The 15,914-nt window shown below is 38.4% G+C and overlaps 1 protein-coding gene across 1 annotated transcript; it reads left to right on the top strand.

Moving 5' to 3' along the window:
- Positions 1-7,658: 7,658 nt before the first annotated feature.
- Positions 7,659-10,896, top strand: LOC147871753 (uncharacterized). Its single transcript, XM_087360274.1, has 2 exons — positions 7,659-9,099; positions 10,312-10,896. The coding sequence occupies exons 1-2, from the start codon at positions 8,830-8,832 to the stop codon at positions 10,729-10,731; spliced, it is 690 nt and encodes a 229-aa protein (XP_087216400.1). The 5' UTR covers positions 7,659-8,829; the 3' UTR covers positions 10,732-10,896.
- Positions 10,897-15,914: the final 5,018 nt, after the last annotated feature.

The following is a 15,914-nucleotide window of genomic DNA, read 5'->3' as shown; positions in this document are numbered from 1 at the left end:
CTTGCAGTGATGTAAAGAAACATCATTCCTTTTCATTTTGGTCTGTCATTTCCACAGGACTTCCATGCCATGAAATACAAGAAACAATACACACTTAGTATTTTACTAGTGGCAACATTGTGATTTGCTTAACACACTGTTAACTTTGAATAGATATCGACATGTCATAAGTAACCATCAGAGTAGTTGTGTGTTAAATATTACATGAATTTTGATCGCAAACAGTTTTTTTTGTTTGTATGCTGGTCACTTTAAGTATTACAAAAGTATTTTCTGAATTTTGCATTTGTTTATATTAGTTTTATATATAGCCATTGATTTGTATGATGAAGTAACTTTTTTTTTTCCAGATCATTCAAAAAGCTTTCAACGATGTGATCTTGTCTCGCCGTACAATCCGAAACATGAACACGCTGTATCCTGATGCTACTTCAGAAGAGTTGGCTGCAGCAGATAATGTGTGTATAATCTGCAGAGAAGAAATAGTAACAGGCAAGCACAAAAGTTGCATTCTTTTGTATCAGTATAATCAGATTCATTATATTAAGTTGTTACACAAATTTTCAGACACATTTTATGTGCGCTCTTGGGAAGTAGTGTTATTTGTTTTACAAGTAAGTATTACGCTTGTGGTATATTATTTGAATATAATTTTTATGAAGCAAATTGTTGGTATTAAGCATTAGGTGTACCACTGGTATATTAAGATGTGTATAGATGTCAGTTTCTGCAGAGGCAGTCCAGAGAGTTGGCATATAAAGTATTCATTCACTTCAGGTGTGAGGAAGACGCAATTTGTGTCTTTTTCTTCTCTGTGCCACCCACCTTTTTTGTGTTGTTAAAACTTTGCATACCATGTAGTGTATTAGAATATAAAATAAGCAAACAAACAACTATTAACACTATAAAAAAGACACTATTGCCATACGCGTTTCAACCTCAAGAGGTCATCATCAGTGGCATCAGGGAAATTAATTAATTTAATCAAATGGTTTAAACTGGATTTAGAAAATAAATAATGAATAGGGTATTTAACAAAAGTATTTCAAGCGACACTGCACCAGATGTTGTTATTCACAAGGGTTGAACTCTGCACTTAGCTATTGATTGGATGTTCCGGTGGCCATAGCTGGTCTGCGGCGAGCTGTGGTTACATCGTCCGTACTTGTGAACTCCAGGATCGTGGGTGAGAGACTGTCGGTTGGAATGCGTGGGGTATATGTAAGCTTGAAATCAGGGTGGCCAACTATTGAAAATTTACTTTCTCCTCTTTAATGCCAGGTCAAATAATAACGTTAGAATCTTGGGCGTTTTGTTCGTTAATGACGGCTTTGTGTTTACTACTTTTGTATATATGGAATTTTTCTAAAATATCTAGCATTTTGCCCTTTGGAGCTATTCTTAATATGTCCATGATATCAACTGACAGTCTCACACCCAAGATTCTGGAGTTCACAGGTACGGACGACGCAACCACAGCTCGCCGCAGACCAGCTACGGCCACTGGCCCATCTGATCAATAGCTAAGTCCAGAGTTCAACCCTTGTGAATAGCAACATCTAGTGCACTATCGCTTGATATACTTTTGTTAAATACCCTATTCATTATTTATTTCCTAAATCAAGTTTAAACCATTTGATTAAATGAATTAATTTCCCTGATGCCACTGATGATGACCTCTTGAGGTTGAAACGCGTATGGCAATAGTGTCTTTTTTATAGCGTTAATAATTATTTGTTTGCTTATTTTATATTTTTTTGTGTTGGTCAATACGATGCAGCGTTCCCGGAATATTTCTGACTACATTGTTTCATGAAATGATTGTGAAACCGTTACTAAGTTACTATGGTACTATGCTTGTTGGTGATTATAGCCTCAAAGAAGCTACCATGTAACCACATTTTTCACACATCGTGCCTCCGATCGTGGTTTCAACGCCAGCAGACCTGTCCCACATGCAGGTTGAACATCTTGAGAACCCCCACAACAAATGTGCAGAATCCTCCTGTTCCTCAAGTGGGACAACCTCAAGGCCAGCAGTTGCAGGGTGCTCCTGTAGCAGGACCACCACAACCACCCGGTGAGTGGAGTGACATTGTTAAGAAAGAAGAAGGAAAATTGTTATTTCTCTGTATAATAAAAATGTAATCACTTTAATAAATTAATTGAATTATTAACCTGGCTGAATGACACTATATTAAGTTCTAACTTATTTCCTGACTTTTACTATTATCTAGCTTCGTTATTTGTTTTTATTTTAATTCTTGCTATTATTTTGTTCCGTGTATTTCATTAGCGTTTTACATTTATATAAGCCTTTACCTAGGTGGATTATTTGCTTCTACTTATACTATTTCATTTATTTATCTTTTTATATCATATTGTTTTCTATTTTGTGTTTGCCTGTATTTGGCTGCTATATTTAATATGGTACATTTATATTTTTAGTTATTCTGTTTGTTTTTTGTATTTTTAATATTTTAAATTATTATTTTTATTATTTGTATGAATTATCAGTGTTTGCCTGTTATTGGCTTCTCACTGTTGACAAACATTTAAATAAATAAATGAATTGAATTAAATTTGGGTTTGTAGGTAAGTATGTTGCTGTCAGTATATCGTATGAAGAGGCCATTGGTTTTAGGAGTTAATATGTGGTTGATGATAATTTACAGCTGGTGTCAATCCTTTCCAACCCCTGATTGGAGCTGCAGGTGTATTTCCTGGACCATTTCCTTTTTGGCAGGCTTTTCCTCAGCCACCTGCTGCAGGGCCAGCAGAAAACACTCGGTGGTAAACAGAAGAACGAGCTCAACAGTCAAGTGCCACAGGTACTGGTTAACTTCCAGACACATGTCTTGTGAACAAGGATCTAGGCTTGCATAACTGCAGTCTTTTGTCTTTACACTGCAAAGATTAATTAATATGAAGGAGACTGCATACAGCTTGGTTCGGATTGGTCATCTCTGTCAGACATTTCTGCTGTTCTGGGTCGCTAGATACAATCTTTGTGGTATTTATAAAGGTTGATTCAAAAGGTTAGGGCCAAACTGAAGGAGTGTATAGAGGGACTCAGAGAGAACAACTTTCGGATAGGAATCCACGTCCTCTGAAGTTATCCTGAGTCATTCGAGGCCATTGAAGGTAGGGACGTCTGATAACATACCTGTTGTAAATTTGGTTTGTAAGACTGCTAATGTAATATTTGTACATTAAAAGAGAGAGAGAGAGAGAGAGAGCGAGCTAGTAGGAGAATAGCAAAATACGATTGTTTCAGCGGTATGTTATTAGACGTCCCTACCTTCAATGGCCTCGACCTACTCAGGATAACTCCGGAGGACGTGGATTCCTATCCGAAAATTGTTCTCTCTGAGTCCCCCTATATGCTCCTTCAGTTTGGTTCTAACCTTTTGAATCACTCTGTATATATTATTTGTGGTGTTCGTATAATTTTTGTCTTGAAACATGAGAAGTCAGGAATCTGTTGTATGATAGATTGATATAATTCGACCAAGGCTCAAAGTAGCTGAAAGTAATGAATAATCCATTGCAAATTTTGAGGCTGAATTACAAGTGAGAGCTTTATTATGGAGCAAAGTAACTAGAACCAACAAGAATGAAGGGAAAATAGCAAGCAATGAACATACATGTTGCAGCTTGGTTATTATGTAAGATTTGAGGTTTTCACAGCGGTGAGTATGAAGATTTCCGTCTTCTGGGTTGTTGCGCTGTGTAGTCTGGTCGATGTTTACCAACGTTTCAGAGGTCATACTGCCTCTGTCATCAGGGTGATGAGGTTTTCACAGCGGTGAGTATGAAGATTTCTGTCTTCTGGGTTGTTGCGCTGTTTAGTCTGGTAGATGTTTACCAACATTTCAGAGGTCATACTGCCTCCATCAACAGGGCGATGATGACGGAGGCAGTATGACCTCTGAAACGTTGGTTAACATCGACCAGACTACACAGCGCAACAACCCAGAAGACAGAAATCTTCATGACGGGAATTAACGATGAATTGCCCTGATGACGGAGGCAGTACGACCTCTGAAACGTTGGTTAACATCGACCGTACTACACAGCGCAACAACCCAGAAGAAAATCTTGGTTATTATGTTTCGTACCTGATATTTGAATCCTTTAACAGACATATTTTTGTTATAATAACTGAAAATGGATTTTAGAAGATGATCCCCAACCAACTAACAAATATATTTGAATATATATCACAGGCTATACATTATATTAATTGGTCCCTTTGTAGTACAAAGTCAAGACCCTCTGAATCTATGCTGTTCTGCCAGCGATCAGTCTCGATAAACATCTGAATTGGTAGAGATGAAAGAAAACAATGTTTAAGACATATCATAATGTATTTTGGTGAAACATATGTATCAGATTACAATATGCTCTGTTAATAAGAAGATTAAGTAAAAGATACATAAGTAGATAAATTTTAATGTTGAATAGATATATTTATGTTTTTTTCATTGTTCGTAGTATAGTAGTGATTAAAAAGAATGTTCACAAACCAACCGAACAACATTTGCTGCTGATTTATATACAGTAATACTTACAAATAACAAAATTCAGGCAACGGAATTTTTGTCTTTCGTGTATATGTATTTTATTGTACAGATTTTAAAAGAATGCTCAGTTTTAAAAAAACTAATGTTTTATATTGATGTGAAATTTGGACTTTCACATTAATGGAAAACCACATATTGAGCGGTTTGAGAGTAAGGTGCTGAGGAGGATATTCAGACTTAAAAGTTAAGAAGAAACAATGGGAGGATGGAAAAAATTTCATTGTGACGAGCTTCATAATTTGTACTCTTCATGACGTCATGTAAAGGAGGATGATATGGGCAGAGCATGTAGCTTGCATAGTTTGGGTGAGAAATTTATACAAAATGTGGTTGTGAACAGAAAACCTGAAGAGAAGAGACTATTTGAGAAAATCTAGGCACATGTAAATGTAATATAAAAATTGATTTTAGAGAAATATTATATGAACGTGTGGACTGGTTTCATCTGGATCATGATGTAGACTGGTGGTGGGCTCTTGTGAACATGGTAATGAAACTTTATGCTCTGTAAAAGATGGAATTTGTCTGACTTGAGTAACTGTTGAATTACCAGAAAAGATGTCGATCTGTGTAGCTAATTAACTTGAGATCTCTTGTGAAAATGTGTTTTCATGTTACCTGTTTTATACCCTTCAGGTATGAATTCACTGTGAGTGTGCAATAAGTTTTATACTTTATTGTGTTTACCTTTCACCTCTGTTTAGCATAAATGTCATTACTTTGGTACATTCACTCATTCTTCTAATTTCACTATTTTTAATGTTTTTAAATGTAAAAGACAATTTCAATTTTGCAGGTTAGATGCTGCAATAAGAACTTCATTACATGTCACAAATGTAAGTTTGATCTATGATATCTTTGAGTTAAAGGCACAGTCTGAATATGATCTTTCTTTTCTTCAGGCTCAGTTGCAGGGACGTCAGCTGCCCCAGCTACAAATGGCAGTGGAACATCAGCATCTGCAACATCTCAGTCAGCAAGCTCTTCCACCTCAACATCCACGTCTACGCCTACTGCTCGTCAGTTTACCTCACCACCTCCGCCATTACAGCCCGGAGCAAATGTGCCATTCTTCTGCCCTCCATTTCCTTTCATGCCTTTCAGTAAGTGTTTATGTAAGGGACTACAGTCAAACCTCTATCCATCGTTCCCGGAACTATCGTTTTCCCGGATGCATCGTCCGTTTTGTTCGGTCCCGAATACATCCCATATAAAATAATGTTACATTTTCCCGCTTCTATCGTTCCTCGAACTATCGTTTTATCGCATCGATCGTTCAAAAATCTTAGTCCCGGCCAACAATTTTCCCGCAATGATCGTTTCTGAGAAATTAAAATGCTGGGTTTTGAGATAAATTAATACCGAAAGACGCACAATGTTTTTGGAATACGCAGTAGCGGTAACCTGTTATAACGCCCAACCAGCACATTCTTTTGGAATGAGGGTCAGCGGTGCAGGGGTGATAGTTGGAGTGAATGGCGTGCTCATTGTCAGAAATTTTACGATTTTAATTAGGGTGCACTCATATTTCGTTCCAGCGATGCCAGATGGCATGTGCAGTGTGAATTTCTTCACAAATGCTTTTATTATAAGTACAAAGGAAAGGCTGGCAGCACTTTTCATTCTTCTGGTTCATCTTGTTTCCAGCGGTTCAGGGTCTTCTACAGCTACGTTTCGTTGAGTTCGGCAGTAATAGTATTTCCATTCTTCCTGTTATTGTCCGCAAAGGGGGTTGGAGTGGTGAGGAAGAGGAAGACGACGAATGCGAGCCCGAAGCTTTGCCGAGTTTTGCCGAAGCACACGCTGCATTGGCGAAAGTGAAGTCGTTCTTTTATGCGCTTAATATTAGTGAACGTGACGAGGAAAACATTTTGAACGTGGAAAGTGCTCTGTTTGGTCTAAAACGTAAAGTTTCGACAAACCAGTTGTCCATTAAAGACTTTTTTGGTAAAAAGAAGTAACTTTGAAAGAGAAACATTGTTTTTTTTAAATTTTTAATGCTTTCCCGCATCTATCGTTTTCCCGCATTCATCGTTTTTATTTCCCACCCCCGCCGAAAACGATGCATCGAGGTTTCACTGTATACATAATTCGATGTAACTTCAAATCTCTACATTTCTAATTTACCATATGTTAACTAAAATTAATTCACTACAATATTTTTGTGCCAGCTTTCGCAGCCATACGCTGTGCAGTAAGTTTCCTTATTGATAGACTTATGGTTGAAAATTTTTTTATCCGAAGATTGGTTATAATGAAGACATTTAAACTCTGCTGTAAATGTGTAATTTCAGAAACTTTTCTGTTTAGTTTTTTATTACAGTAGCAAATTAATTGTTTTTGACTGTAAGTGATACCTCAACCTCTGATTGTGAATGGAATAAATATTGTAGTTTGTTTTAATTTTAGTATGGCTGCGTCGTCAGTTGCTACAACAGGTTTAGAAAATACAGCGACAACTGCAGCTCCTACAACTACGACACCTTCAACACATCAATCAACTGAATCTCTTCCTTCTAGTAGCAGGTAACTGAATAATTGAGTCTTTGTGTACGTAAGTAATGATCATTATTGTAAGAAAATTATTCATGACTGTAGTTTTTTTAACCTGTAATGTGATTGTTTTACATCGGTATTTTTATCTGTAGTAAATGACTATGAAAGCAATTAAGCTATTTGTGAAATTCCAGAGATAACATCTTTGTACTCAGTTTTGGTTTACTTCGTACATAGTTCTTACCTGAACCTCTGTACTTAGTATTTTATGTGTTTTGCGGATCTGTAGTTACGTCATCGTAAATGTATATTGTGGTTAAACAGGAAGTTTATTTTTATTGAATTAATGAAATGTTTTCTGAAGTATTGGTACTAGCATACATGCTTTATGTATTATTCATATCTTGTGGTCTGTCCAGTAGAAATGAAAGCAGTGAAGGTGCTGTTGGTTTCACGCCTGATCCATTCCTTTCCTCGGCAGATAGCGAGGAAGATGTCTCTGCGCTTACCAAAGAACAGGAGGAGATCAGACGACGAAGAATTCAAAAGTTTGGCCAGTCACAAGGCTCAGGTTGAGGACACAGTAAAAATTCATTGTACCAACATTAGATTTTGGTCTGAAATTAATGAGTTCGAAATTACTTGCATTTTTAAATTTCATGTTGACATTTAATGTTTTGGAGTATTGCTCTGAAAATATGCATATTAGTGAGCAGTAGTTTTTGGCCGGTGGAGAAGCTAGTGGAACTGGCGGACGGGCCTACTCTGTGTACCTGAGGTGGCACGGTCAGTGTATTTCTTTTGTTTGGGCGTTCAGTCCGATAAGCTCCTCGGTGCAGTCAGCATTATACTATCGCACAAATGACTCGCTCCTAGCCTTCCCTTTGAAAATTCCACTGGCCAAAATCTACTGCGCCGACTATAGCCTTTTCATAATTCTTACTGTGTTATTTTTGGTTCACAGTTATTAGATATTTTCAAATATTTTTTACGTACGTATACCAAAAATTAATATGTGGTAAATCAAATCCAATGTTATTTTCATGCAAGAAGCATTCATGAAAGTTGACGTGATCTGCGGCTTATTTTCCATGTTTTATTACTCGGTGTATGATACTGTATTATATGTAGAATTTGCTTTGCCGGACGTTATATATTGGTATATGAGAGTCATGTACTGCCGTAGAAAGGAATGACGTTGCTTCATTTTGTGAAGACGAAATCTAATTGAGTTGAAAATATTTTTGTACACGAAACATTATTAATTTTGAGCAAGTACTATATATCAGAATATTAAATCTACAGGGACTAGATGGGAAATATGTAGAAGAGGAAGGATACATGTGTAAGGTTCGAAGAATGGTATGTAAAAATACTTTTAGGTGAAAGCAAAAATATCTGATGTATTTTAAATTAAAAAAATAATGAAATGTTTCATATTTACTCTTCGTGTTTTATGACTTCATACATTCGCTGCTGGGCTTTGAAGTTCTGACCTTATTAAATGCTGGGGTTTAAATCAGAAGCTACGAGGTTTGCAATATGTAAAGCCGGCCATTCACGATCGCTCCATTCGTCCAAATGGCGCGGTGTCGCTCCAAAATTGTACTGTGAATGCGGAAACTCAAGTCCATTGGCGTGGCGCGGTGGGCTCGTTTGGATATTCTGTCGAGCCATAATCCATCCGATCGCTCCATCACTCCATCGCGCCATCGTATCGTGAGTGGCGGAAACGTGGTCCATTCTCATGCCAGTCTGCCACGAGCCTGCGTCCAGTCAAGCGGGAACTTTCATAATGTCGGTGCGTGATTTCGTAATCGATGTTATTGATAAATACAGAGAGTTGCCATGTTTGTGGCAGGTAAGTTGTGATGACTATCACAATAAAGCCAAACGAAGCCTTGCAATGGAAGAATTGTTGGTTTTATTTAAAACGAAAGATCCTGCCGCCAACAAGGAAACCGTGCAAAAAAAAAAAAATTCACTTAGAAGTTGCTTCAGGAAGGAGCATAATAAGGTAAGGCTAAAGGAATACTATAATATTAATATTATTTCCACAAAGTATGGTAATTTTGAAGAATTATAAAATATTCTTGTTAATTTTGGTTGCTTATACAACTTGAGTTTCATATGATTTATTAACAATGATGAAAATGACTGATTAGATCTCATAATTTCTCAGGTCAAAGCCTCACAAAAATCAGGTTGTGGTCAATATGAGGTCTATGTACCTAAATTATGGTACTATGACCATATGCTGTTCTTGGAGGACCAAGACATACCAAGAATGAGCCAGTCGGTTCATTCAATTTTAGACGCCATGCCTTTTGGCACAAAGGGAAACAAAACATCACTTTTCTCAGAGCTAATATTGTTCAAATATTTTGATGATTATTATTGAGTCATCACGTTACTTTACACGTGGTTTCATAACTACTCAAAGATTTTTTCTTGCCAATATACTGCCCCCTCACCGTTGAAATACTCGCAAAACATTTCCCTTACTAATTTTGCTGCATTAGTAGCGTTTCCAGTGGGTGTGTTTTGCAGCGGTGTTAATGTTGACTCCGTGTCAGTGCAATCATCGCTTTCTTCCTCAAAATATCTGGAGCTTTCTTTGCGAAGGAAATTGTGTAAAACACAACATGTTAGCACTACAAGATCTATCCTCTCCAATTTTAGATTTATGTTTGTGTTAAAGATCCTAAACCGACTTGACATTATGCCAAAAACATTTTCCACAATCCTCCTTGCCCTAGACAAACGATAATTGAAAATTCGCTGTTCTCTGTTTAATGTTTTTTGGCTATATGGTTTCAGAAAATCAGCTCTCAGAGCAAACGCTTCATCGCCTACAAAAACATAGGGCAGCACAATTAAACTTCCACTGCATGTCTGTTGCCTCGGAATCTTTAGTTCATGGTTGTTTAGTTTTTCAAGAAAAGATGTGCTCCTTATAGCACCACCATCCGATATTCTCCCGTTCGTGCCCGTTTCACACCAAATGAATTCATAATTAGCATTCGCACACGCCATCAATATAGTACTGTGAAAGTGTTTGTAATTCCAAAAATAAGAACCACTTCCAGGTGGTGGTGTAATCCTAATATGCTTGCCATCGATCGCTCCCAGACAATGAGGAAACTGCCATTTTTCTTCAAAACCCCTTGCGATTGTACTCCATTCGCCTTCACTCTCTGGTATCTGAAACATAAAAGTTTATTTTCAGAATTTCGAAGAGAATCCTGCAGATACAGATGACAGCCAAAGCACATCATCCAGTGTTCCCTCGCGACCCTCAACAAGTGGCTTCAAAAGGCCGAAATCTAAAGCGGACCAGGTTTTAGAGAAAATTGCCAAAAGGATGGATGAACGTCGCAATGATTCACAGCAGCCAATTACACAACCGTACGACTCTTTTGGAGACTATGTTGCTGAAAAATTAAGATCAATGCAGCGAGCAATGGTACCTATATGCCAAAAACTGATCAGTGATGTACTTTTTTATGGAGAGATGGAAAAACTCGACATGTCATCAGGGATCACAATCACTACCAAGGAAACATCCCAAGGAACTGCACGCACAAATGAAAATCCTGTGATGTTAGCTTTCATGGATGCAGTTGGTAACGACTATCCAAATGTGTAATGACTTTTTGGCATATGGTATTTTCTGTATCATTGACTATTAAAGTGTTTCTTTTTTTCATATTTCATATTCTGTACTGTACTTTTGTATTTTTCGAATATACATTTTTTATGCTTGTACTGAGTGTCTAGATTAAAGAGATACATTACAATATGTAAAAAACGCCATTCAGCACTCGCATTTATTTTACAAATAAGTTAAAATATATTATGACACATGTTTCGCCTCTTAAGTGGCATCATCAGTCATGTGATTCACGAACTAATTGAAACTAATTAAATGTAAAAAAATAATTACATTTAGAAACTAATTAAATTTTAACAAATATAGTAATAATCCTGACCCTACCTTAAGGTATCCTTTCAAACACTGCAGTATTGCACTGCAAGTCTCGGGGATAATTACTCCTAAACGTTGTGGAGAAATAGCTGTCACATACTTCAGTTCTTCATAGTTCATGCCTGAAGCCAAAAATCTCAAAGTCGCTGACAATCTTTCATGAGGACTGATGCATTGTCTCATATTCGTGTCCTGTTTTTGTATCATAGGCGTGACTAGCCCCAATAAGCGGAAATAAGCACACTCATCCATTCGTAAATAGTTTCTCCAGTCTGACGGCTCCAAACTCAGTTCACTAATTAAATTGACGTGACTTAAATTGCTTCTATCTAAGAGCCATTGCTTTGACCACTTTCGTTTTGGTTTCCTCCTTTTAATATACAGGCATACTGCCGTAGCTAGTAACAATTCTTCGTCCATCGCAAACACAAACCGCGACTGGCGTGACGCGACCGTGAATGTAGTACCTCTTTGGACGACATCCGTTTGGACGTCATCCATTCGGATGTCATCCATCTGGAGCGATCGTGAATGGCGGCCTTTATAAAATCGGTTATTACTGAGGCAATTGGCATGGATTTCTCTTCAGCAATCTATTAGCTTTGAGGTCTGATTTTTTTTCTAGTGTCATGAGCTTGCACGGACCACAAGACACATCGACGGGACGTAAGCCGAGAACTTCTATTTTTACATACGTTAGGTAATCAGTTAATCAGCAACAGAAAATCAACAACCAACAACCTCAATTCTCGGTACTTGATTATTTAGCTACTAAATTATGAACTGGAATAGCCCAATCAATTTTAACTACTTTACGAGGTTACGATGCCCGGTAGGGACACAGATTCTCCTCGCCATCGGTTACGTGACTCCTTGTCCTAAGAAAAATGGATCATTAGTGGCGAGGTCTAGTACGCCTCCATGTCGCCCATACGCCTTCACGGTGTGGTTCTTATCGCAAGGTATCTCCGAGCTCCGTTGACCGTCACAAATACAGAAGCTGACATACAAGGCATGGGTGTGTGCTCAAGATTCTTTTCTGTATTGTGCTGTCCCGTACAGGTACAGGCCCTGCGATGGGCCAAACCCTGTCCAGAATCAATAATGAATCAAAGCATGCTGCAGTATTGCTGAAGAACAAGCAGCTGCTAGTTAGTTACTGAGTCGCACTCTTCGCTCTCTGGTCAGTCGGTCAGTTAGCTTGTCTAGAGAGTTACTCAAGGACATTGCAGATTAATTACAAGACGCAAGTGGTGGTAACTATTGGGGGTCAGATTTCTACAAAAACGTGCTGACAAAGACTTCGCCTACCCTAATGACTACGAGTGGACCATAGGTATTATTAAGCGAAACTGTGTTGACGCAGTCATCAGGTAAAAAAAGGGGAAGAGGACACAAAGAAAGGTCATCTATTGGGCCCCCGGTTGAGCTAGCCTCAGACGAGGTCTCTTCCACCCAACCCCACACAGTTAACCTGAAAACGGAAGCAAAATGCTGCTTTCGAAACGTCGTCATTTTATCGTTTTATAATTCAGACGACGGACGAGGCCGAAAAAATTGTTTTACGTATTAGGAACATATTTCCTCCACCCTCGGGGCTAAAGTTCAGGATCTGAGATCATCACGATATGAAGGCAGAAACATTCTACATTGTTGAACCTGGTAGCTTTTTCACTGGACGCGAGCGAACATTTCGGAGGAACATGATGATGACTCCATGTTTAGGACTGAAGTAACTTCGGCCGCTGCTCGTACACAATCCAAATAATCCACGGCTCAAGAACACAGAGAACCACCATGTCTCAATGTTCCAGTTTGTGGGCGTCCTTGGTTGTATCCCCACCCTTCTTGATTGACTTCAAACTGCGTCAATGATCGCACGCCAATTCAACTTACAATAATACATGGGCCTTAAGCATTATATTAACTAATATCCATTATAAATAAATTCCCAAAGTATTGTTTAATTCGTACATCCAACTTCACAGTTTTAGTGTAACGTTTCCGATTACAAGTTTAATATCTTAAGCACACGCAGGCGTGCGAGCGCACACATTGGTTGCAACTCTATTTTACGACATACGCACTTTCTGTTTCGAAATTCCACATGGAGTGGATCATGGCAGAAAGTCATAGCGACATAATGCCGGGGGAGCGCAACACAGATATACAGATAGTTACATCCGGCGTATGAACACTAACAACGCACATTTGTCAGACCAAATAGGCGCAAAAAAATACTGCAATTTTACAAATTGATCTTCCAGGAGTTAATTTAATTTCCTAACGTGCTCCTAAGCCATGGATCGGTTGCCGGACAAAGGCCACGAAAGAACTTGTAACGTGGAGAATTACCGACATACGACCTAACTAGAAATAAGCGAGGAGTTGTCCTCGTCGCTGACAAACTGCTTCTGTGTGGAGCAAATGATAAAGGACACGCGTTATCAACGCTTAATTACAGACAGTGATCAAGAGAGTGCTGTCGCCCGTCGAGAAATAGGCCAACACAAGCAAAAACACGATACAGACTTGCGTGATTGGTTCTACTGCTCCATTCTGAAAAGCCGGTTATTAGTGCACGGGATCAACAAAAATATTACGTAACCACAGGGTCGAAACTACGTTCTTGGTCTTCGCTTTAAGATCTAGAAAGCTCCTGATACTTGTTATTGAACATCTTATTTTCGTTTCTATCGCCGGCAACCAACTGATGTTATTTATTGGAAAGTCAAAATATAATAAACCGGATTCTATTCTCTGGTTCGTGGAAATATGACGGCTGACACAACCTATAGGTTGGTCGAAAAGTCACGCAACCCTTATTAAAATATTCATTGATCGTTGAAGTTCAATACACTTCGACTGAATTAATAAATACACAATATCTCTGTGACTATACAACAGCCCGCTCAGATCACGTGATGGTGTAACCTTCTTGCGCCATTCCGTCAGTCGTCTTTCAACAGTCAAAGTGCAAGGATGTCTTTTTCATAAGCGTAATAAAAGTTTCATTGCCGAACACTACGTGGCATTTTCTTCCTACTCGACCTGCCAAAATGAGTTTATGGATACGTTTCCCGATTATCCTGTCCTAAGCAACTCGACAATATCTCGTCTGGTGAACAGTTTCCGTGACAATGAAACTTCACCAGGTTTCATCTACACGAGAAAAAGAGTAAATGCATGCATCGCTGAACGTGTAGGACATTTACAACACTTCATATAACATTGTTTCTTGTTCTGTTCTATTTGTAACTTACTTCTGACAAACAGAACGTGTGATGAACGGGGTTCGCAAATTTTCAATCAGCCTGATAAAAAATTATCTTACTCCGCGATCACGAAAGCACCGGAAAAGAGCGATAAGTCTTTAACAACAACAACAACAACAACAAATCGACAAAACCGACATTACAGTTCGATGTTTACGCAGTATTATAAATAATCCAGCGTCGAGCCACAGGGAGATGGCAGTTCTGTGAACAGTAAGCCTGCAAGTTTCGAGGAAGACATGAACACAAGACTCAATTTCAAAAGTGTTTTCCGTAAGATGGGTAATGAGCCTCATTATTATTTGCCCTAGTTTTTTTTTCCAAACAACTTTTCGGAAACTGGATCTGCTAGTCTAGTCATGAGGCTACGTAGATCGTTCAAAGATCGAGACGTTTTCATAAAAAAAAAACAGTACGATGAACAATGTACAGAATAAGTCATGTTTATTTACTGTAACAAAACGTCGTCAGAAACCTCTACATTTAAGACAGCTCAATATTTATGGTTGCAAACAGGAGCGGAAATTATTAAGATTTTGGAAATATTCCTGATCTATTTTTCCTAGTTCACCGGACTACATGAAGGGGTGATTAGAGAGATAATAAATCTATCCAAGTGGATTAATTTTATGGTAAGGTTAACTTAACCTATCTTCCGCACCAAATGGCAATGGTTATACCTTCAAGGCTCGGTTTTTTAACGAGGTAATGTTCGTTACTCAGAAGACAGGCTTTGACATTGCCAGTACAAACTCATGCGGAAGTCTGACAGCAGCCAAATCTTTGGCTAAAAATCGATGTATTCCAGCTGAGAAAACATTGCGCCTTAATCCGGTCGAGTTGTGAGCAAGTTAAATTCAACTTAATTTTCTGTTTTATACTAGTTTGTGGACAAACTGAACACTTTACGGATTATTAGCAATATAAAAAAGCCAATGGCATGGCATTCGTACGGAGTTTCACTGAAACTTGACCATTACTTTCTAGAATACTAATTCCACTGTATAATCCTCTCGCAACGACACGCAGATAACAGGACAACGAAGAAGGAATTCCGTTCGTTCTAGACCCTAAATATTAGTCGTTCAGTTCTTTCAAGTACATACAAAGAAAATCTGGTACAAACATCAGACACATTCATCTGGGGGCGCAAATCAGTGCCACGAGGTGTATTCAAGCCGTCGAAAATGTCGCTTTTCTTCACACATAATGACACCACCACGACATGAAAGAATATACAAGGCGTACAAGTGTTACGTATGAAGGCCTAGGTGCTAGATGGAGATTGAATATAATCATAATTGATAATTATCAACTGCGCGCCCCGGCAGCCTTACTCCGTGAGACAGCCCCAGATAAAAACTGAACAGAAAACTTTCTGGACTCTAGAACCGTCCAGCACTTAAGTCTCTGCCGGAAACGAAAACCCATCTTCTAGTTGTCACCGAGCTAATCGCCAATCTACCCAAGAGTGCATTCCCTTCTTTACAAAAGCCTCAACTGGGCTCTATCGTGAGTTATGTTCATACAGTCTACACTACATTTCAATTAAGACATAGGATTCTCAAG

This window comes from Zootermopsis nevadensis, unplaced genomic scaffold (genome assembly GCF_977971745.1).
Source record: "Zootermopsis nevadensis isolate Lab colony 2312 unplaced genomic scaffold, Znev_1.0 Znev_ptg000040l, whole genome shotgun sequence".
Classification (NCBI taxonomy): Eukaryota; Metazoa; Arthropoda; class Insecta; order Blattodea; family Termopsidae; genus Zootermopsis; species Zootermopsis nevadensis.
Note: the sequence above shows the minus strand (reverse complement) of the source record. Positions and strands in the feature narration are given on the sequence as shown.

Bases quoted from the DNA above. Each gene is read 5' to 3' on its own strand.
- LOC147871753 (XM_087360274.1), top strand. From the start codon at position 8,830: ATGCCAGTCTGCCACGAGCCTGCGTCCAGTCAAGCGGGAACTTTCATA. The intron at 9,100-10,311 runs GTAAGGCTAAAG...GTTTATTTTCAG, and splicing joins TCAGGAAGGAGCATAATAAG to AATTTCGAAGAGAATCCTGC.